Source organism: Myotis daubentonii, chromosome 11 (assembly GCF_963259705.1).
Source record: "Myotis daubentonii chromosome 11, mMyoDau2.1, whole genome shotgun sequence".
Taxonomy (NCBI): domain Eukaryota; kingdom Metazoa; phylum Chordata; class Mammalia; order Chiroptera; family Vespertilionidae; genus Myotis; species Myotis daubentonii.
Window position 1 is genome coordinate 5,527,553 of NC_081850.1, and position 24,321 is coordinate 5,551,873.

At 49.3% G+C, this 24,321-nt stretch overlaps 1 protein-coding gene across 1 annotated transcript in view; it reads left to right on the plus strand.

Annotated features, from left to right (window-relative positions):
• SHC3 (SHC adaptor protein 3) overlaps positions 1 to 24,321 on the plus strand; it is a 149,594-nt gene that overhangs the window by 87,882 nt on the left and 37,391 nt on the right. Inside the window, exons 5-9 of the mRNA XM_059656370.1 lie at positions 2,334 to 2,387; positions 10,791 to 10,842; positions 16,188 to 16,314; positions 21,824 to 21,974; positions 23,721 to 23,808. Coding sequence (XP_059512353.1) covers positions 2,334 to 2,387; positions 10,791 to 10,842; positions 16,188 to 16,314; positions 21,824 to 21,974; positions 23,721 to 23,808 — 472 coding nt within the window. The remainder of the gene's footprint in view (positions 1 to 2,333; positions 2,388 to 10,790; positions 10,843 to 16,187; positions 16,315 to 21,823; positions 21,975 to 23,720; positions 23,809 to 24,321) is intronic.

Consider the following 24,321-nt stretch of genomic DNA (forward strand, 5'->3'; position numbering starts at 1 on the left):
ATTCTTATGTATGAATTTTCAAATTCCCCAGGTAAGCAAGCAGCATTTCCAGCTCCATATTTTCTTCTACCCTACATACCCCACCCGAGATGCTGAAATAAATTCTAGATCCAGAATAGAAGCAAGAGGCAATGTCTGGGCCTTGTTTTGACACAGTGGGTGCCGCTTCTCACTCTATTCCTGGAGTGCTGGATGAGCCTTTTCTTTTCTCATAGGCACTTCTGAGGGATGGGTGAACCTTCATTTAAGTGGATTAAGTAGCTTGAACAGGCTCAGACTCTTTCTGGAGCTGCCTCCAGGCTGAGCACCCACTGTGGCTAATGAGGGTTGGTCCCCTCAGCTCTGCTCTCAGATGCCCACATCCACTCTTATCCTATGTGGCTGTTGCACCTTTCGTTTCTAGGAACCCTGGGCCTCAATTCTGCGGGATCTCACCTCCTAATTCTCCTTTTACTTAATTCCCCACCTCACAATACAGAGAAGCAAACTCAGAGCAGAAAGCATGAGGCCGTCATGGTTGGCCCTCTCCATCCTGGGAGAGGGGCTGGTTGGGTGTGCCAGCTCTCATTGGCCTGCCCTTGGTTTAGGTGGGTGGGAGTGAGTCCTGAGGGTTGCCGGTACGGACTTCAGAAGCATGAGCTGAGGAAGGTCTGCTGGGAGCTGAAGCTTGCATCCCTCTGGCTCTCCCTCCGGCCAAGTTCAGGGCCTCGCTGGAGCAAACTGAGAGCAAGCTGAGAGGACACTCCCTCCCAATGCAGAGAGAGCAAGAGGCAGTGCCCGCTCCCCTCTGCAGAGCTCTCAAGGAGAAGAAAAAGATGATACAGCCTTAGAGCAAAAATGCATGCTTTCAGTTAGTTAGCTCTCCTCTTCAATTCTCTTAGCCAACGGGATAGCATGCACTCACACATAATGGTTAGGCACTGCGCTGACCGAATATGATTTCTATTTTCCCCTCAATCTTAGTGCCCACTTTGATTTCCAAACCCCAGTTTGTTAAGAAGATTAAGCTAGTAAAAATTAAATAAGCAAAAGTTAAATAAGCAAAATGTAATTTTAGAAGTTGTAGCTTTATCATCATTTGGGGGTTACTGTGTCCTCATTGCTCCCCGGAGCCCTCCACCCCTGGACTCCAGGCAGGATTCCGGAGAGCTGCAAAAGCCAACTAGTAGTTTGATCCCCCTGGGCTTGGGCACAGGCTACAGAGCTGGACTCATGTTTTTATTTGTTTACAGTTTACCTTTGAACAGTGCCTGGGTTAGGGGAGCCGCCCCTATGCAGTCAAAAATCTGTGGTTAACTTTTGACTCTCCCTCAAATGTAAGCACTATATGCTCCGATTTTTCTAGATCCTGAGTAGTATTGCGTGTCCTGAAAACTGAAGTAGGCATTTAAAAATATTTTATCTTACACTTCATTTATGGTTCTGCTTCGGTTTTATAGGAGCATGGCTGGAAAAATCCCAGGACGGTAGGATTACAGCTCTGTAAGCTCTGACTGCCTGCCCGCCAGGGCCTGAGGGGGCCCAGCAGAAATAAACCTGATTATGATGGGAGGGAGGATTGTTCCCACCCCCAGGAATTTCCTTCAATGTCATTACATTGTCTTTAAAAAGATAAAAGTAGCGTGGAAGACTTATATTTTAAATTCAGTGCAGCTTCTAATTTACTCAGCGTCCGCTAAATTCCACTGTACCCTGCAGTCTATAATGCTAATGGAAATTTCCCATTTAAAGATGAACTTGGAATGTCTTTGCTGGCTCTTAAATTGATAAATTACAAGAGTGCCTGAAAGGGCGCCAATTTTGATCTTGGATGAGGACTTCGCAATGTATGCGCACATGATGTAAATGGGCTGAACTGGGGCAGACACACTTCCCTCCACTACAGCTACGAGTCTACACTGAGGACCCCACGTGTCCTTGGGAACTGACACTGCACAGCTGAATGTTTTGGTGTGTGGGTGAGACATTTTCCTTCTCAAAGACGCATGGTCGCGAAGACCCTCTGTGTTCGGCCACGGCCCTGGCCATTACTGGCTGTGGTACTTTGAGAAACCACTTGGCCCCTCTGGGCCGCAGACTCCCCATCTGTGAAATGGGCTTCAGTAGCTCCTTCCGGGGTACCGTGGAGCTTATAGGAGCTCATTTTGGCAAAGCTGCTAGATGAGCAGCGGACGTGCTGCGCTATTGCTTTTCTAGTAGTTATGTTCATTGGGGAACAGCGTTACCGAGTTTTGGGAAGCCTTGCTGATTCGTACTGCCTGTCAACGGTTGGTTTTCCAAGACGTGGGAAGAGCACTGATGGCACGTCTCGTTTCTTGTCTTGGGCCTGACAGATTATAGCGAATCACCACATGCAGTCCATCTCCTTCGCCTCTGGGGGTGACCCGGTAAGTGCCCTTGGCGTTGTTTTCTCTTCGTCTTGCTGAGAGTGGCTGGGAAGGGGCCCTGCTTCCGAGGTGCGCTTCTTAGGGTGCTATCAAGAAAGCTTAAACTTTCACTTCGTTAGCCAAGCACCATTGACAACCCTTGAGGCACTGGTTTTCTTACCAGTAAGAGGTAATGAGAGTCGCCACGTGTCAGCCTCACGACTGTCTGCCCTGCTTGGTTCCTGTTTCTCCACTGGGCCTCCACCAGGTCCTCTGTTTTTAAATATAAGTCTACTTGAAGGCTATGAATTTACTTAGTCTAGTTCAGGGGTGGGCAACCTTTTTGTGAGTGTGTGCCAAAACCAGCAAAATCTCTGACTCAAAATTCTTCTGCATGCCAACCCTAATTTTTTGAGAACACGTTACGCCTACTTGATATCTCTTAAGGTGTACGTATGTGAAGAACCTTGAAGAAATTATAAAATTCATTCAAGCGACAAAAACACAGTATATGATGATGAAAAATACATTTATTTTTTAGTGTATACATGTACACTGATAGTCCGATAGAAAACTTAATGACTCCACTTGATATTATCAGTGGGACTTTTGCTGCTGCATCACTGATGACAGAGATTTTACATCAGGTTTATATTTCATGACCTTTAGAGAGATGCACGAGCTACTACTTTCATCCGTCAGGCTACTCCTATTATGAGACTTAACAAAATTCATCACTGAGAACAAAGATTCACAAGCGCATGTGGATGAAACCAAAACACTGGTCGGATCTAGGCAGGCAGGGAGAGTTAAGGCAGAGGCATAGAAATTGCTCTTCCCCTCTCTCGTCAATCCATGTCTATGGTATTTAAGATAACTTGTTATGTAAAATTATTTATTTATCTAAGATGCATCTACACTGAATTTATCTAAAAAATAAAAAATGTCAATATTAAGAAAAAAATTGTAAATGGAAGATTATAAGAGCGGTTTCGCGTGCCAGCAAAAGTTACTGGCATGGCATGTTTGGCACGCGTGTCAGGGGTTGCCCACCCCTGGTCTAGTTTGTTCATAAATATTTGAAATTGGCATTTTTTTCCTCCAAATCTAACACTGTAGCCCAGCTGTGGGCAAACTACGGCCTGCGGGCCGGATCCGGCCCGTTTGAAATGAATAAAACTAAAAAAAAAAAAAAGACCGTACCCTTTTATGTAATGATGTTTACTTTGAATTTATATTAGTTCACACAAACACTCCATCCATGCTTTTGTTCCGGACCTCCGGTCCAGTTTAAGAACCCATTGTGGCCCTTGAGTCAAAAAGTTTGCCCACCCCTGCTGTAGCCTCTTAATGGTTTGTTTAGCCAACAGGGAAGGAGTTGCAGAGACCAAGAGGGAGACAGGATAAAATGTCCTGTTTTTGCATCATTTATTTTATGAAGAAGGTGCAATAACAAGGGGTTTGCTCCCCACGTGTGGTCAGGAATGTGACGCTCCGGTGTTAGCGGTCACTGTCAGTGTCAGGAGAGGCAGGACGCAGGGCCACGCCTGCACACTCACTGCCGTCACCGTTCACCGTGGACCGTCCAGCCCTTTGAAGAAGCCCGGGCAGGAATGGGCCACGAGGAGGGAGGTGCAGAGGGAGCCGGTAGAAAACACACACAGCCCCGCCAGCAGTGAGCGGGGAAAGGCTCCCCAAATGTTCTCACTTACTTTTCATTGGTCTGCTTAAAGTTATCACTCCAGGGAAACATCTAAAAATTAGGACAAAAGAGTGAGCTTTTCTTGGAGCTAAGTTTAATCAATTAAATTGTTCAATATCCTGGGAAGATGTCCTTTTGCTGTTAAAATTGTTTTATAATAAAAGAATGGTGGCTTATAGCGGTATTTTTGCTATAATTGTTGTTTTGTATTATTTTGTCCAATTATCAGTAGGCAATGCTCAGATTTTAAATAAAATTTACTGGCCCAAGGTCGCCTGAGTAATTGGTGGATATATTACTCCTGATCCAAGACAGGGAATTCTTCCCAGCCCATGTTTACCGGACAGCCCTGTCCTCCCAGCCCCTTCCCCCTGGGCAGCCTGACTGCTGAACTGCTGCTGGCACATGGACAGCCGAAGCAAGGGAGTGCTTTCCACTGCTGGCTCCAGTCTCTGCGTCTGCAAAGGGCGTGTGATCACGGTGGAGTGTCTTCCTACAGGGGAACCGGCACCCCCCCCCCCCCCAGCTCCTGCAGCACCTGGGGGCATCACACATGCATCAGCATTGCTTTGTGTTTTACTATAAAGTATGTTTAGAAGGTGACGTCTTCCATAGTCGAACCCACCATTGGTGCACTCTTGAGGGTCATGCCCCAAGGTGCATGCGCACCTGCTCTCTGCCTGCACGGCCGGCCCGCATCCGCACTGATGCCTGCACCTGTGCTGTGTCTGGCTCTCCTGAACTGCCAGTGGCCTTCTACTGGGTTGCCGCATGTGACGCTTGGAACCACAGCTTCTTAAATTTGGCAGTTGGCCCAGTTTGAAACATAAAAGGCAGAAACGCTGCCACCTGCACTGACAGTCCTCTCCGGAGCCCGTCTCAGTCCTCATCCCGCGATGATGGAGCAACCGGGAAGCCAAACACATTGTCCTGTGTGGGAACCAGTGTATCCCTAGGGTGCACATAGGCCTGTGAGCTTTCCTCAGCTTCCCCATCACTTCTTCCTCGGAAAGGGAAGCCTTCAGGGACCCTTAAAGTAATTCATACGCTTTTATGTTCTTGCTGATTTTTTCTGTCAGACAGACCGAGAGAGAAACATCTATCAGAAAAAATCGGCAAGAACATGAAAGAGTATGAATTACTTTCCACTGCCCCTGTAACCAGTCCAAGTATACATCACATTGTCCATGAATTCCATACCAACTTGGTTGATAGTTATTACAGTTGGTGGGTGTTTTAAACAAACCCAAAAGTTCTAGGCTCTAGTCATTGTTCTGTTGCCACGTGTATATCTACTAATTGCTCTGTGCCTCAGTTTACCAGGTTAGAAAGTAATATTTTGAAATGTTAAATAAGACAAGTTGGAAAACACTGTTAATCCCTCCAAGAAAAAAGGGTACACATGCATTATAATCTACATGATTAGCAGTGTTAAAAGACCACGAAAGAATGAATGCCGGCCAGGCTCAGAGACTCTCGGCGAGTGAGAGCAGAGATGGTAAACTCTGAACACGTTCTGGGCCCACCTCTGGGACTCCATGTGCTCACGGTGTGATGTCAGGAACATTGTTTTGAACAGTCATACACCCCCCCCCCCCCGCTGTGCTACAGAAATAGTATTGGATCAGGAAAGCTATGTCCTGGCTTGACCACTGGCCATCGGAGTGACAGGGACACCTCACATCTGAGCAGACTTTCTCAGGTTGGAATAAGAATTTCAAAAGAAGAATTTTCTTGTGTATTCCACTAGTGTTGACTCAAATTAAGTTTGTTACCCAAATATGTACAAAAATAAAATATAGACTCCCATGCTATACATTTTATTTCTTGTTAATCCTCACTTGAGCGTATTTTTCCATTGATTTTTAGTGAGAGAGAGTGCAAGGGAGGGGGACAGACAGAGAGAAACATTGATGTGAGAGAGACCTATCGATTGGTTGCCTCCTGCACACGACCAACCAGGGCTGGGATCTAGCCTGCAACTGAGGTACATGCTCTTGACAGGGATTCACAGGCTGATGCTCTATCCATTGAGCCAAACTGGCGAGTGCAATGTTATACTTTTTATTGAACTGCAAACCCCAATCAAACTGGGGAGATTACTAACAAACACAGGAAAAGCCAATAGCGTTAATTTACTGTGATGGCTAACGTTTTGCTGACACGAAGTCTCTGCTCTCAGCGTGAAGCCAGACCGGCCACTGTGGCCCCTCAGAATCTTGAGGTCGGCATCTCTCCTCAGTGCCAGAGACTCAGTTCTCCCACTAATTTCTTCCACTCAAGCAAACCCTTACTGGCACATCCTTGTGTATAAATGTGACAGTAATTTGCTTCGGGGGGGCAACGGCATCTAGTCTTTATGATTAGATGATGTCCTTTCCTACCTAATTTTTTAAGAATGTGGTACCCATGATGTTGGAAACCCAACTGAAAATCTTGGCACTAAAACTGCATGCCACACATGATGCCCTGGTGATCATCCAGATGATCCCGAATATTCTTATATTAACTTGACGATTATCATGGGAATGAAAATACAAAATTAAAAGGAAATTCTGGTGACGTCTCAAATGCAGGGGGAGATACCTGCCCAGCCCTAGGTTTCGTGGATCTCAGTTTGAGAAACATGAGTGCTCCCTGAGGAGCCTCCTGACAGTGACTCTCCTGGATCCAGGAACAGGGTCTCTGACTGCAAGCGACAAGCCTTATTTTTGCCAATGGCTTCAGAGTCTTACCAGGTCTTCCTAATGGAAATGACCGGAAGCAGGTGGACTGGTTTGACTGTCTCTTACTCCCTTCCCCAGGTCAGTCTGTGAATATACCGATGGCCAGTGCTCTGAGTGGGAAGAGCACACGGCTGAGCTGGGCTGCACACGGGAGAAGGGCCCTGGTGCCACAGCCCATTGCTGGGGGAGCTCTTCTCCCCTGCATGGTCGTACTGTGTCATTGTGAGCTCTGGGGCAAGGGTATGAGGCAATGTCTTCACCACCCACCACCCTGCAGGGAGTGCTCCATAGCCTTGTACGCCCACCCGCAGGCATGCTCCCTCTGCCACCCCCTCACTGAGGGTTTCCGGGAGCCCCATGGAAAGAGAAGGACCTAACAGTGAAGGCGCTCACCACAGACTCTCCCAGCTGCTAACACCAGGGCCCTGAGCCATGCCGTGCAGCTCTGTGGAGCAGGAGCCCTGGGGAGTTGTCTGCACCAATGGTGGGAGCTGTCTTTCTGCACCGATGGTGGGAGCTGTCTGTACTAATGGGACAGACCTTTCCAGGCCCCCCACCCCTGCAGAGAAGTCTCCTCTGCTTGCATGAAATGAGAGGATTATTGGTCCCTGTGACTGTTTAGAAACTAAAATCCACGTGGCCACCAGGGCCCACTGCTGAGGCTGTAGAGTCTGTGCCCTGCTTAAATGGGAGGTAGGCAAGGAGGCACAGGTTTCATGCGTAGGGATCCAGCTCATATATTCGAAACAATTAAAATGACTACTTATAGAGAGAACCAAGATGGTGGCATAGGTAAGCACCTATACTTGCTGCCTCTCACAACCACATCAAAATTACAACTAAAAGGCAGAACAACGACCCCCCAGAACCACAGGAAGGCTGGCTGAGTGGACGTTCCACAACCAGAGGTGAAGAAAGCGCACTGAGACCGGTAAGAGGTGTGGAGGCGCGAAAAGTGCCGGCACCTGGATGCGCTGCCTTTTTAATAGGGAGGGAGATACAAGCTCCCGCTTGCTCTGAACTCCAGTTCCGGGCGAGACTCTGGGGACTCAGACAGGGAGAAACTGGACTGTCTGGCATCGGGACAGGAACGCGAGGGCGGCTTTCTCTCAGAGGTGCTCAAAGCGATCGTTGTTCCTGCATAGAAGTGCAGGACGCAGACCTGGGGACCTCTCCAGTGCAGGGCTGACTGTCTGCCATTGCTGTTTGCTCTGCCCTGGTGATTCCCAGAGACCCTGCCCCACCCAATTTACAACCCCACCCAAGCTGTGCGCATCGGCTTTTGCATATGAATGGCCTGTCCTTACTCTGCCTAAAACCTGTCAAACTCCAGCTGGGTCAGAGAGCCCCAGAGCTTCCAAAAGGAGGCCCAAGGCCTGGCAGCAACAGCCTGCCTTGCTTCCCAGCTGGGCACCTCCAAACCCCATACAAAGAGGAGGAATCTGCAGATCTCTCTGTAGCTCCTGCTGGGCGGCCCTCCTTGGAGATCCAAGGGCCAGTGTACCCAGTGGTCAGAGTGAGACCATCCAGATTACAACTCTTCACATCCATAAGAGACATACTCAAGGGGCAGACTCAGTGAGCACCAAAGCCCCACTAAGCAAGTCCTGCTCCATAAGGGTGTCTCCTGTGCAACTGATCTTCTGGTATAGACACAGCTGGTCATCATAGCCAATTGATCTGGAGGTCATATCCTCCTAGTGATACCAACAGCAATCAAGGGTTAACTACAACAAGACTGTGCAAACAGCCCACAAAGGGGTGCACCAAGAGCATCCACCTCAGGTGACTGGGGAGGCTGAGCCACTGGGCCCTATAGGACATCTACCACACAAAGCCACTCTATCAATTCAAGGAGACTCAGCAGCTACCCAGTACATAGAAACAAACACAGGGAAGCAACCAAAATGTGGAGACAAAGAAACAAGTCACAAATGAAAGAAATGGATGGAAGCAAAATACTGGATATAGAGTTAACCACGGTTATAAGGTTACTCAAGAATCTTCTAGAAACATCCAAGAAATTTAGTGAGAACCTCAAGGATATGAAAAAGGACCAATCAGAAATTAAGTATACACTGACTGAAATAAAAAATAATATACAGAGATTCAACAGCAGACCAGAGGATCCCAGAATCAAGTAAAAGATTTGAAATATGAAGGAGCAAAAAACACCCAACTGGAAAAGCAAAAAGAAAAAAGAATCCAAAAATACAAAGATAGTGTAAGGAACCTCTGGGACAACTTCAAGCGTATCAACATCCGAATTATGGGGGTGCCAGAAGAAGAGAGAGAGCAAGATATTGAAAACCTATTAAAAGAAATAATGACAGAAAACTTCCCCTACCTGGTGAAAGAAATAGACTTACAAGTCCAGGAAGCACAGAGAACCCCAAACAAGCAGAATCCAAAGAGGACCACACCAAGACACATCATAATTAAAATGCCAAGGGCAAAAGACAAAGAGAGAATCTTAAAAGACAAAGAGAGAATCTTAAAAGCAGCAAGAGCAAAACAGTTAGTTACCTACAAGGGAGTACCCATACAACTATCATCTGATTTCTCAACAGAAACTATGCAGGCCAGAAGGGAGTGGCAAGAAATATTCAAAGTGATGAATAGCAAGAACCTACAACCAAGATTACTCTACCCAGCAAAGCTATCATTTAGAATTGAAGGACAGATAAAGAGCTTCACAGACAAGAAAAAGCTAAAGGAGTTCATCACCACCAAACCAGCATTATATGAAATGCTGAGAGGTAGTCTCGAAGAAGAAAAAGGTAAAGAGAAAAAATTATGAACAACAAAGTGACAACAAATACATATCTATCAACAAGTGAACCTAAAAATCAAATGAATAAAAAACCTGATGAACAGAACAGACTGGTGAAGGTAATAGAATCAGGGGTATGGAAAGGGAGCAGACTGACAATTCTCAGGGGGAAGGGGAAGTGGGGGGTGAGGGAAGAGACTGGACAAAGAGCTTACCTATGAACGAGGTCAGTGGGGGGTGGGGGAGGCCTGGAGTGGGGTGGGAACCGGGTGGAGGGGAGCTAGGGGGGGATAAAAGAGGAACATCTATAATAATCTGAATAATAAAGATTTTTTAAAAAATAAATGACTACTTATGCCCCCCCAAAAAAGAACCATGGAGCACCGCCTGCTGAGTGTCCCCTACCAGCAGCTCTCAGGGAGGCCCAGGCCAGCGGCAGCAGCAGCACCTGCGGACTTGCCAAAAGCACACTTTGTGGCCTCCCCTCGGGCCCAGCGCATGGAAGCCCTGGGCGGGACTGTGCAGTCTGTGTTCCAGCCCCGCAAGGGCTCTGACACCAGCTCCAATGACAGGGGGAAAATAAACATTTGCTGAGTACCCACGAGTATGTAAGATTTGCATAAGGCCCTTGATCACAAAATCAGTAAGTGGCCTATCTGAACCTTAAACTGTCAGATGCTGATGCCATTGAGAAATAGGAAAGTTTTGGAGTTGAACAACACTGTCACCAGGGGGTGTCATATCCCACAGTGGAGAGCAGGTAGGAGAGTGCAGGGCCCTGAGGCACTCAGCTTCCTGTTGGGGAGGAGTTCGGGGACAGCTGGTGCTTACACAGGCGAAGGGGCACTTGGCACGGGGTGGTCATGGTAACAGAGCTGCGGGCGCTGTCGGACTGGAGGTAGAGGCTCGCTGAGCAGACAGAGCTGATGGAGTGCTCTCAGCCTCGGTTCACATTGGGATCATCCGGGCAGCTTTCAAACATCCCCATCCCCAGGCCTCACGCCCAATTCATAAATCAGGTTTCCTGGGAGCTGAGACTGTTCTTAAAGCTCCTCAGTGATCCGCGCCCTCCCCCACCCGAATCTGCAATTCACCAGGTGCCCGTGATCCCCGCCCTGCCAAGGTGCGGTGTGAGAAAGGCAGCCCGGGGCCTGTTTGGCCGGCATGTCGCCCTGAGCTGGTCTGTGCACGGTAGTGACGTGGATGTCTGATTTTTTTGACAGGACACAACGGACTACGTTGCGTACGTAGCGAAGGACCCTGTTAACCGCAGAGGTAAGCAATGCCTGACCCTTGGCATCTCCTCAGACACACAGGCTCGACCCGGAGGTTCACACAGACGTGCCCCTCAGCTCAGCCCTTTCGCCGTGAGCCAGCGCACCTCGCACTGCTCATGGTCATTGAGGGTCGCAGGCGGCGATGCGCGCGGCACACCTGGCTGGGCCTGTGAGCTCCAAACGCACACCTGCATCGGCCAGCGTGCTCGCGGCACCTGCCCCCCAGGCTGCTGCCCTCAGACCTTGAAAGTGGCCCCGTTGCGCACAGAAGACTACAGATCAGCCGCCCGGGCGGGCTGAGCTCCGTGTCCTCTGCCGAGTCTCCCAGGAGCCGGGTGCTGCCCCGCACAGGGCCGGTGTCCAGGCTTAGGTCTGTCACCCCCTGCCCCTCGGAGCTGCCCCGGTGGGGTGTGGGGCCCGAGGCATTCCAGCGCTTTCTCTCCTCACGGGCCCCTACTCCTAGACTCTCCTTGCACACCACCACCCCGATTTACCACTAAAACCAAGCCCCACTCACCGAGGCTCACAAGCCTGGGGGTGGGCTGACGAAGGGTGCCTCCCTGAAATACCAGGCGGCCACTGGTTCGCCAGCAACTCCAATGCCGACCTCCCCCCACCATCACCAGAGGCGTCGACACAGCACAAAGCGATGCTTCCCTCGCCCACCCACTGGCTGCCTCTCTCCCACCCAGCACCCGGTACCGACGTTTTTCTAGTGGGCAGCAGTTTATTCAGGTACTTACACACATACTTTCTTCTTTTTACATTTCAATACAAATGAGATCTTAGCATTCCGTTTTCAAGCCAGCCTAGAGAGACCAGGCTACCCGGTGCAGGACGCGGCTTCACCGCCATCTGCCCTCAGGTCTATGGAGCCCCGGGGCTGCGTTTCCTGTGGCCCCAATGAGGCGTGTGCAGGGGAAAGGCCGGGTGATTGACGCATCAGTGCACCTTGCAAATGACCACGCAGACTGGCGGGACGTTTGCGGTGCCTTGTAAGTGAGTGAGGGCGCTTTCCATTGGAGACTTTCCCAGCCCTGGGCTGGAAAGCAGTGGTTGGTGGGGCGGCCTTTTCTGTCTTGGGAATGAAGGTGCGATCTTACAGAGTGTTGGCTGTCATTCTTCTCCAGGTATGTTGGGGCTCCCCTAGAAGCTGGCATTGGGGTGTCTGGGGGTTCATAGATGAGGCGTTCTAATGCAGATAACATCCTCTAATCGCCACATTGTCACTCCTAACCCAGAGCCAGGATAAGGACAAAGATTTCAGGGACAAGAGGGTCTGGGTGAGTTGAGGACTGTCCCCAGCCCCCCTTGCTAACATGCTGTGGCTGACCACGTCTGAACTGAAGCAGCCCTTACGTAACGGGTCTGAGGAGAGATGCCAAGGGCCTTACATAACATGCACGTGACTGTCTGAGAGGGCAGGCTAGGGCAGCTCAGCGCCAGCTCCTCTGCCCAGGTGGAGGCCGTGTTCTTGGTTTGCTGGGGCTGCTGTACAAATGCCACAAGCCAGGAGCCTCACAGCAACAGGACCCCTGTCTCCCAGCTCCGGAGGCGGAACTCTGAGGTCAGCTGCCGACCTGGAGGCTGCAGGGCAGAGTCCTTCCTGCCTCTTCCAGCTTCCAGGCGGGTGCCTGACCCCTGGGCACGCGAGTGTCTCCCCATGCCCTCAGCCCTCGCGTGGCCAGAGCCTGAATGTGCCTCTGGCTTCCCGGGGCCACCTCACAGGGACCAGATGTGCTGGGTCAGACCCACCCGTCCAGCTGACCTCGCCCTAGCTAGTCAGTCTGCAGCAGCCCTGTTTCCGATGAAGGGCACATCTCTCACTGAGGACACTAACCCATGACAGAAGCCAACTCTTCAACAACCCCGAAGTCCCACGAGGTCGGGAAGGGGAGGGGCAGACTGCATCTCCCTGGCACAGAATTCCATTTCCACCCAGGGTTAACGGTTGTTGAAGTCAACTTTGATCAGTCCTATGCGCTTCTGACGTCCTCAGGGACCCCTCGGTCAGTGGCTCTCAGTGAGCTACACTTTAGAGCAGGAGTGGGCAAACTTTTTGACTCGAGGGCCACAATGTGTTCTTAAACTGGACCGGAGGGCCGGAACAAAAGCATGGATGGAGTGTTTGTGTGAACTAATATAAATTCAAAGTAAACATCATTACATAAAAGGGGTACGGTCTTTTTTTTTTTTTTAGTTTTATTCATTTCAAACGATCTGGCCCGCGGGCCCTAGTTTGCCCACGGCTGCTTTAGAGTCACGTAGGGGAGCTTTGGCAGCTCAGGGCTCAGGCCTCCAAGAGCCAGCCCTCCAGGGAGCCTTTTCACAGCCCTCCAGGTGGCCCCACGCACCGTGGCAGGAACCAGGCTCCGGAGGGAGGGGCTGGGCCCAGTGCAGTTGGACTTGGGGCCATGGAAGTGTGCAGGCTGCTGTCTGGTTTCAGAGCCACACCCAGGAGTGCCTTCGCCCACAGGGCCTTTTCAGTCATGGAAATCAGATTCCACTCCACATCCCATGGGCGCTGTGCCCGGCTCCCCCAGGGGCAGTGTGCAGTGCCAGTGAGGCAGATACTGGCCCTGCGCACGGCAGTGCTGGGGCACCCTGTCACGGGGCCCTTTGAGATACCTGGTGGGGGACACACACTCCTTCCTGCCAATTACTATCACCTGTCACTTCAGATTAAGTGTCAGGATCCCACAGGGCTCAGCCGGCCGACTCTCCTGCTCCATGTGGCGTTAGTGGCGGCACGGGGTGGACTTGGGCTGGTGGCTGGCCTGGTCCAGAGGGTCCAAGTTTACTTCGCTTCCACGCCTGACACCTTGTAGGGATGACCAGACGGCCAAGGTGTCTGAGCCTTTCCTTCCCCAGGGAGCGCAGGACTTCTCACCTGGCAGCTTTCGGCTCTGAGACACCAAAGGGGAAGCTTCCAGGTCTCTGAAAGGCCAGGCACAGCCCCAGTCCGGCCACGTGTACTGTCAGCAGCCACAGCTCCGGTCCAGGGAGGGCCCAGACCCACCCTCCGCGGGAGTTTGCAGCCTTCCCTGCACCAGGGCTCTGTCCCCACAGCAGGCACAGCCTCGGTGCAGGGAGGGGCTCACGGTTTCGCCATGAACATGATCTCGGAGCATGCTTTGCCTCAGCTCATGTGTCCAGCCCAGTTACCCCCTTCTAGTGAGGAGCTGCTGTTCTCCGCCCCCCACCCCCCACCCACCCCCCGGGCCAGGCAGCGAGGTTAATGCAGCAAGAATGGCCTCTGCTGCCGTAACCGGTTTGGCTCAGTGGATAGAGCATCGGCCTGCGGACTGAAGGGTCCCGGGTTCGATTCTGGTCAAAGGCATGTACCTTGGTTGCGGGCACATCCCCAGTGGGGGGTGTGCCGGAGGCAGCTGATTGATGTTTCTCTCTCATAGATGTTTCTAACTCTCTATCCCTCTTCCTTCCTCTCTGTAAAAAATCAATAAAATATATTGAAAAAAAAAAAGAATGGCCTCTGCCATTCGGAGTCAGATTAGCAAGATATGCTGGGAGTAAATAGTAAATGTCTTGTCTGGGCTCTTAGATAGCTCACTCTCCAGCAGAGCCCCCGTGGATGTGCCGGCGTGGTCCCGTGGCTGCAGGCACAGCTCCTCAAGGCGGGCAGGTGTTAATACACATCTGGGTCCTAGAAAGTCTTCTGTCAAAATCCCTCAGAGTTGGGTCAGAGTTTCCATGATGATTCCTGCCTATGCATTTTTGCATGTCTTTGGGTTTAGCTAGAAGTTATTTACAGTGAGAACCTGGTGTCAAGAATCCATGCTTCTGTAGTTAACCTGGTGGAAGGCGAAAGACCTCTGACCCACGCCATCGAGTTGTATGGGAACCTTGGTGGCGCATGGGGATGCTGCCTCCAGTGGCCATGCCTGCCCACTCCCTGCTTCTCTAACAGCAGGGGACTGTTTCAACAGAGTTCGGGCTGCTCTAGCCTTGGGCAGTGGTAGGGCCCAGGAGGTGACTTCCCGGGAAAGGCCTACATGCTCTGATGTCACCGGGGGCAAACAGCACAGCACCTGCTCTAACTCCCACTCCTGCGTAGACAAGACCTCACCTGCACGGGGTGGCGGGGTGGGAGAGGGGGAGCGACGGTGTGTTCGTTGTTTTTAAGCTGGGAGGAGGTGGGTTTCCTGTGAGTGCACATTTAGGCTGCTCCACACTTGGCTGTTGTCAACAGCGACTGTACAAACAAGCCGGGCCCTGGGCTTTCGACATCCTGTGCCAGACACTCTGAATGCCCGTCCCGCTGGGCTCTGGCTGAGAGCCGGCGCCGGCGCACTCCGCACGCAGAAGTCTCACAGCCCCACACACCGACACGCCACAGGTCTGCCTTTCCTCCCTCCACGTGGTGCTAGTCTCATCACCGTGCACAGGGCCCGAGCGAGCTCAGTCCTGCTCTCACCTGTCTCATTCCCCACCACTCCCGCCCGCCTCCAGCTCCTCAGACTGCTGGCTCTTCCTTGAACAGCAAGACAGCACCTGCCTCAGGGCCTTGGCACCTGCTGGGCCCTTGCCTTTGACTTTCTTACCCCAGAGGGTCACATGGTCCCCTTCCGGTCTGTATTCTGGTTTTCCAAAGGACGGCCAGCCACTCCGGTGGCTGCTGCCGATGTTGGGGGTGGGGTGCGGGGCTGGAAATTGGGGTGTGGGGGGGACCAGCTGTCTTTCCCTCACCAGCCTCGGCTCCTCCTTCCCTTCAGCTGGAAAGACATGGACGTTCCTGTCAGCCGGCCGGTAACTGGCACCCTAACAGCTGTGTCACAGGCGCTGCTTGTGCCCACGTGGGCGGATACTTAAAAGCTAATCTCAATGGTCAATAACAAAAATACAGCTGGGACGTGGTCTCCTGGGACCATCCCTTGTCAGGCCTAGTTGTCCGAGGACTGCATGGCAGCCACAGCGCAGGGCAGCCCCTTTCCTCCTGGCGCTCGGTGGGATGCCACGGGCAGTCACTACCTCGAGAGCAAAGGCGGGGCCTTCTCTTGCCTTTCCCCACGCGACCCTCCTTTCTCTGAAGGTTCCACTGGATGTGCCGCAGCCGGGTCACAGGACAGTGTGTCCTGGAGGGATGGCGGGCTCCTGTCACAAGGGATTGATTTTTAATTTTAGCGAGAACAGGCTGTTGAGGAATGCATCCGATGGCGGCCCTGGGGTTCAGCTGCAGGTGGAGCCCCGGGACACATTAAGAAGGACACACGCACCCCCTGACCCCTTTCCTCACTGGGGCTGACGGTTCCACCCTCAGGAGGGCTGCTGGGCAGGGGCTGGCGCTCCGTGTGCCTCTAACGGGCCTGCGCGCTGCTCCCACAGCCTGCCACATCCTGGAGTGCTGCGACGGGCTGGCCCAGGACGTCATCGGCGCCATCGGACAAGCCTTTGAGCTCCGGTTCAAGCAGTATTTGCGCTGTCCTTCCAAGGTCCCTGCCCTCCACGACCGGTGAGTAGTGCTGCTCTTTGCAGTGGCCTTGCTGCAATGTAGCCCCTTTCCTCCCTGAAAACAAAGCTCTCAACAGGAGAAAACCACGCCGGCTCCCCGAGGTGCGCTCTCCGCGAGGCAGGGCTTCCTGGGCTCCGAGACACCCGGGCGCGGGGGGCGGGGCGTGGGGTGCGGCGCGGAGGAAGCTGGCAGATGGAAGCGGACACACGGGCGATGCTCTGAAGGTTTAGAAAAACATTTTTTTCTGGAAACTATAGTGATAGTAGCCAAGGTTACAAAAAAGCATTGTAATACGTTTTTGCTCTGCTTCTGGTGCAACCATGTGAGGTTTCCCCATGCCACCTCCTCTGGGCGCACCCTCAGGCTCTGCATGTCCACTGTCCGTGGCATCGTGGTCCAGCAGCCTCCTGCCCAGAGGCTCTCTGTGAGGCCCCGTGCCTGGAATGACCAGTGTCAGTCGGCTGTACTGGCCTTTGCAGCTCGGAAACTCAATGTGGCCCTGGTCAAGTTCTTTACCCAGTCTGGGTCTCTTCATGTGGATATGTATTTCTCTGTAAAATAAGAAGAATAGTGCCTTGGCAGTACTATTATTTTAAGTGTTAAATATAATAGTAAATGTGAACAGGAATTGTGAGAGATTTAATTTATTATAAAAAACTAGAGGCCCAGTACAAGACATTCGTGCACTGAAGGCGGAGGGGAGGTTCCCTTCAGCCTGGCCTGTGCCCTTTCACAGTCCGGGAGCCCTCGGGGGATGTCCAACTGATGGCTTAGGTCAGCCGTGGGCAAACTACGGCCCGCGGGCCGGATCCGGCCCGTTTGAAATGAATAAAACTAAAAAAAAAAAAAGACCGTACCCTTTAATGTAATGATGTTTACTTTGAATTGATATTAGTTCACACAAACACTCCATCCATGCTTTTGTTCCGGCCCTCCGGTCCAGTTTAAGAACCCATTGTGGCCCTCGAGTCAGAAAGTTTGCCCACCTCTGGCTTAAGTCCACGCGGGACTAAGCCATCAGTTGGACATCCTAGTGCTGCCGCAGAGGTGGGAGAGGCTCCCGCCACCACCGCTGCGCTAGCCAGCCGTCAGCCCGGCTTTTGGCTGAGTGGCGCTCCCCCTGTGTGAGCACACTGACCACCAGGGGGCAGCTCCTGCATTGAGTGTCTGCCCCCTGGTGGTCAATGCGCATCATAGCAACTGGTCATTCTGCTGTTTGGTCGATTTGCATATTAGCCTTTTATTATATAGGACTAGAGGCCCGGTGCACAAAAATTTGTGCACTCGGGGGGGTGGGAGGGGGTCCCTCAGCCCGGCCTGTGCCCTCTCACAGTCTGGGACCCCTCAGGGGATGACAACCTGCTGGCTTAGGCCTGCTCCCCAGGGGATTGGGTCTAAGATGGCAATCAGACATCCCTCTGGCAGCCTGGCAGCCCTCAGGGGATGCCCACTTGTCAGCAGGGAGCAGACATAAGCTGCAGTTGGACATCCTTAGTGCTGCTGAGGAGGCAGGAGAGGCTCCCCGCCACCACCACTATACTGGCAGCATCAGCCTGGCTTGTGGCTGAGCAGAGCTCCTCCCATGTAAGAGCACCCTGACCACCAGGGGGCAGCTCCTGCATTAAGCGTCTGCCCCCTGGTGGTCAGTGTGTGTCATAGTGACCAGTCATTCCCAGTCCTTCTGCTGTTAGGGTCAGTTTGCATATTACCCTTTTACTATATAGGATAGAGGCCTGGTACACGGGTGGGGGCCGGCTGGTTTGCCCTGAATGGTGTCCCGGATCAGGGTGGGGATCCCGCTTGGGTTCCTAGCCAGCCTGGATGATGGGATGATGGCTGTTTGCAGCTGGTCACACCCCCTTCAGGGTGGAGGTCCCACTTGGGTGCCTGGCCAGCCTGGATGAGGGGATGATGGCTGTTTGCAGCTGGTCACACCCCCTTCAGGGTGGGGGCCCCCACTGGGGTGCCTGGCCAGTCTGGATGAGGGGCTGAGGGCCGTTTTCAGGCTGGCAGGTGACTGAAGCTCCCAGCCTCTCCTTATTTTCTTTTTTTTTTATTCCGGAATTTATTTACCTCCTATGGCTGTCACTGGAACTGAGAGCCGGCTTTAGCTCTGTGGCTCGGCTCCAGCTCTGAGACCTCGGCTGCTGAAAGCAGGTATCTGGGTTTGTTTGGGTTCTATAATTGTAACACTGTTGCGGTCCTGCTAGCTCCAGCTCTGACAGCTGAAAGCAGGTTTCTGGGGTTTATTTAACTTCTGTAATTCAACATTGTTTCTTAGACTGCAGCTTAGAGGCCGGCAGCAGCAGGCAGGGAACGTTGGCTTCCTCCTTCACTGGAGAAAGCAAGCCTCCTGTTCACTTCAGCTGCCTGGCTGCCAGCCGCCATCTTAGTTGGGTTAATTTGCATATCTTGCTGATTAGCCAATGGGAAGGGTGTCGGGGTTATGGTCAATTTGCATGTTTCTCTTTTATTAGATAGGATGTTCAGGATTGACCATTGAATACCTTTAGGACATAAGGATATTCCATGCAGCATAAAAAAAGGTAACCCAGGGCATAGTGGTCACTCGGTAGGCTGTCCTTACCGACCTTTCATACTGAAGGCCTATCTATCACCGTGGTGTGTTCACTGCCAGTAAAACTTTGCTTTGTTTCTCCCAAGTCTACTTTGCATGCCTTTTCCAACTCCTGCAGCCACATTCGGGACTTAGTCATGGAGGCGGTGTCCCCTTGCCTTCATTCTTTTGAAGATTTTTGTCATCTCTATGAAGCTTTCACCTTTTTCGAAAGAGACTTTTAATTTTTTTCTCCCATCCACTGGAACATTTCTCTAAGACGTTCCTTTTGGAGGTGCCTGTGAAGGCCCCACTTTCCCCATTGCCAGAAGCTCTCACAAGCTCAGGCGAGCTGCATGTGTAAGGAGAGTTAGAGTGAGAAAGTGACAGGGCCCCAGGGCAGATGGCCTTGCAGGGAACGAATGAACAAACTTTCAGATTCTATATATAATGGGATATAGTCATTACAAAGAATACATTGGCATATGTGTTATTATCAGAAAAGAATGGCAGAATTTTTTAATGGAGTGAAAAAAATATGAACCATTTATGAAAAACTTAAAGACACAAACAGTTCTATACAGTTTATGTATAAATGCATGTATATAAAAACATGCAGAAATATTACACCAACTCTAGGACATGCAAGGATGGAGTGGGCGTGGAGTGGGTTTTCACCTGGTCCAGTGCATTTCCTCCCTACCATTTCATAAAGAAAAGGTACCAATATACAAAAATAATGTGCAGTGAACACCTTTATGCCCATCATCTAGCTTCCTCATGAACATTTTACTGTTAGTTTCACATATCTATTCATCCAAAGTCAGTTTGACAAATTTTTTTCCCTCTGAAAAAAAAAGGAAGCAAATACAGCAACATGTTCACGCTGTTTCGTTTCAGTGGTGGATGTGTAAGTATCTTTTACATTAATTATAATTTTCTGTACTTTTGAAATGTTATGTAAAAGTCAAATAAACACTATTTAAACAATGTGTATAAAAATGGGTGCTCGGAGTTGACTGAACTACCATGCTTCCCTGGGAAAAAACATAAGGCATGAAGTCCCATATGTGTTTCTATATATTAAAGTTTAAAGAAATTTAATTTTGTGCTACCATCCTCTGTTTCCTCATGTGGATATGTATTACCATCTGGTGTTCTTTCATTTCAGCCTGAAGTACTTCCTTTCATATTAATTGCAGGGCAGACCTAGTAGTGATGAATTTTTCAGTTTTTGTTTATCTGGAAATGTCTTATTTCTTGTTTCATTTTGGAAGGGTAGTTTTACTGGACATAGAGTAGTTGGTAGACAGTCTTTTTCCTTCAGTACTTGAATATACCACCCCACTGCTTACTGGCTTTCATTGTTTCTGAGAATAAAGTCAGCTGTGAATATTATTGAAGATCCTTTGTCCAAAATCTGAGTTTCCGCAGGGGCAATTTCTACCGATTGCTTTTAATCCTTGTGTTTCTTTGCATGTCTCATAAAATGTTTGTTGTTGAAGCTAGAGATTTTAAATAATATAATGTGCTAACTCTGCAAATCAGATTTCTCCCCTCCTCAGGATTTGTTGCTGCTTTTTTAGTGGTTGTTCTTTTCTAAACTTTTCTAAACTAAATCCATAACTCTGTACTCTTTGTCAGATATGGCCACTGACAACTCTGTTCAGTTCAATTATTAGGAAACTAATGATTAGAGATTTCCTTAAATTCCTAGAACTCTTTGAGTGTGGGGGCACCCTTTCAACATTCAGCTAGGCAGTTGGCAATTCCGCCGTAACTTTCACTTCCTGTTTGCACATAGCTTCAAGGTAAGCCAGAGCTGAGTCTAGGGCCTTTTGTAATCATTCCTGAGGAGGCATACATCCTTGGATAAGAACAGAGTCCTAAGAATACACGTGGCCTTCTAGATTCCCGGAAACATGTTGAAATTTATCAAAGTTCTTACAGACATTCTATTTTCTAGCCTTTTTTTTTAAAGCTTTTGATTAGCCTATTTTTTGCCCCAAATGTTATACTGCCTCAGGGTGCCATGTTGTTAAACAATTGCCTCTAATTGTTTTTGACAAATGTCCCAGGGTAAGAGGCATTTTCCCCCTGGGCAAGCTCTGAACCCGCTCAAATAGGCAGCCTTAGGAGTGACCTCTTCCAAGGAGTTAGACAGTGTAGATAATGATTGTGCGCTGGGAATGGGGCTTTGAAAGAGACTCAGTGCTGTTTTGCCCCCTCCTATGGTTATCAGGCTACTGGTTTTCTCTGTGACTGTAAGCTGTTTGTTTTCAAGACTACTGTGGAGATGGGAATAAGGCAAGTTAAAATGCCCCAAAGCTGCTGTTCTTACAGCTTTTTTTTATTTGCTTAAAAAGCAAAATAAACACTCCCTAGGTTGTTGCAAGCCTCTGGTTAATTACTAGGGTTTAAAATAGTTATTACATATATAACTAGTTTAAATAGTTATTATATATATATATAATATTTATTTATTTATTTATTTATTTATTTATTACCAGTTATGTTTTGCTTTCATGGAAGAGAAAATTTTCAGAGGTCTTACCCTGTCGTTTTCCACGATGTCACTAAATGTTTAATTTTTAGTTGCTTTTGCTTTGGGTAAATTTTTTAATTTACTAAAATGTGTGTCTGTGCTTTGAGGAACTTGTTGTCTTTACATGCAAACTTTTTCTTTCCAATTAAAATGTACTTTAAAACAATGATTTTTTTCTTGTTTCAAATATGATTGGAATTTTCCAAAGGATAGATCTGTGAATAGGCAGAGATATTTGACTAAACCACTAATATACTTTTCATATATATGCCTGAGACCTACACGGTTGAAGGGGCAGTGACTAAATTCACTTTCCTGGGGTGACAGGTATTAATTAACATTAGATTTGATGGTTTTGACTAGAAGCTCAACTTCGGCTAACGCTCTGGAAAATTCTCTTTTAACAGAATGCAGAGTCTGGATGAGCCCTGGACCGAGGAGGAGGGCGATGGCTCCGACCACCCGTACTACAACAGCATCCCAAACAAGGCGCCCCCCGCTGGGGGGTTTGTGGATGCCCGCCTGAAGGCCAGGCCGCATGGCCCTGACTCAGCCCCGGTTAGCTTTGTACCTTTTTCTTGGGATGCTGGCTAATTGAACTTTATAGTAAACCCTCGATTTTGCAGACCTCGATTTAACAGACTTTGATTTAATGGACAAAATTTCCAGTCCATATCTCATATGTGAAAATTAACACCCTATTCATTTTAACATGCTTTAAAACAATATTTGCTTATAATTAAATTAACAGGTTATTTTTTTGTTATCAATTCACTGTTATTTTAAACAAATTTCAGCAAATAAGACATACGTTGGAAAAAACACTGTAGTAATCTCGCCAACATAGATAAATATTGCATATCTACAACCGTAGTCTACATATTTACATCCAAGAGTCACCGCTGGTAACGTGTTTGGCTAATGATTACCACGTAATCGCGCCATGGCACACGGTAATGGGTTCTGTTGTCACCCGGCGTCACTCTGCAGCAGTTTTAAAGTGTGTGGGCCCATGTGCCCATGTGGCTAAGCATTTGTTTACTCTCAGGGACTGGTGAATGCCTGCATTTCCTATAATACATGTAGAAAACTTTCTGTGAAGTTAAACTTTTCGTACATACTTAATTTTAATTACAAATGTGTCTACGTAAGTAAAAACAGGTAAACTAATTTGTCAACTTTTAAAATATATATATTTTTATTGATTTCAGAGAGGAAGGGAGAGGGAGAGAGAGAGAGAAACATCAATAATGAGAGAGAATCATTGATTGGCTACCTCCTACACGCCCCCTACTGGGGATTGAGCCCACGACCTGGACATGTGCCCTGACCCCCAGAAATTGAACTGTGACCTCTTAGTTCATAGACACTCAACCACTGAGTCACACTGGCTGGGCTAATTTATCATTTTTAAACATACACATTCAGAAAACCTACTTTATTAGATGACGGATTTTTTTCTTTAACGCACACCCTCTCACCCAGATTAGTCCATTACATCGAGGTTTTACTGTATTTCCTTTTAGATTTCTCAGCTTTATTTTCAGGTTGCTGTTCTGTTCAGTCTTTGACAGAATAACACACATGCTTCCCCCCTTGGATTTCACGAAGCAGACAAATAGGGGAGGCTTTTGTTTTAACATCACAGGGTCTTAGTCAAATACCTTGAGACTATACTGTGATTCCTGAGCTGGGAGGCTGGGTCCTTTACTCCCCCCCCCCCCCCGCCCCCACCCAGGACACAGCTCATTACACTGCAGTTTTCATGAGGAGAGGAGAGGATTCAAGGCTTTTAAGAAGCCTGGGTGCTTTGGTTTCTCTGAAAAGACAGTGGACATAGGTGAGAATTTTATGATTTTTTTCTATTTTAGTCATTTCCCTGATTTTACCTCCAAATAAACATTCTAGGAAGGCAATTGTTTTGTAGAGGTAATGCATCTCTGTAGAGAGTTTTTGATGTCACCTACCTTAGTGAATAATGATGACACTAATAACAGTGTCAAAATAACATTGAAATGCAGTGTCCGTAGTTCTGCCACTGAGTGGGAATGGGCTGGGTGGAAGGGGACTTAGGGAATGAAAACGGGGGGGGGGGGGGAATGTGTAGTTTTTTGAGATGCAGTCTCTTCCTCACACCCACACACATTTATTTCCTAATTCTTCATGCCAAATGTGAGGCATGGAGGGAAGATGGTGTGCGATCGGGATGCAGCTGCCTGGCCACTGCTGTTCCTTCTACTGGACCGTGGCTTTTGGAGACGGGGACAGAAGAAGAGCATAATTTTGTTCTCTTTGTGCTTACAGTTTTCAGGAAAAGAGCAAACTTATTACCAGGGAAGACATGTAGGAGAGCCGTTTGGCGAAGACTGGCAGCCAACACCTGCCAGGCAAGGTGAGAGGCAAGGCAATGAGGGCCGCAACATGAAAACACGCCCAAGTCACGCGCTGCCTCCTGGTCCTCCCTGCCCCTCCTCCGCCCTGCTTTATATGTTTGTATAGATTCGTTTGCATTTTCTAGAGTTTTATGTACATATCATTTATACATATGCATTCTTTTTCATCTGGCTTCTTTTCACTCAACAAACTATTTATAGATTCACTCCTGTCGCTGCACGTATCCATAGTTCTTTCCTTTTTCTTGATGACTGGTATTCCATTGTGTGAATAGCCTACACTGTGTTTACTTGTTGACTGATATTTGTTTCCAGTTTGTGGGCATTACATATAAAGTTGGTTTGCACTTCCCTGTTAAAAAAACCCAAGACAAAAGTAACCTCTCCCTGGTGGCACTTCATCTCCCGTGGAGGGGCAGAAAAACGTACTGCAAAAGCCTGCTGAGCGGGGCAGGGCTGCAGATTCCTGCCCAGGTCACAGGAAGATATAAAGTGAGGGCTGTGGGGGTGCC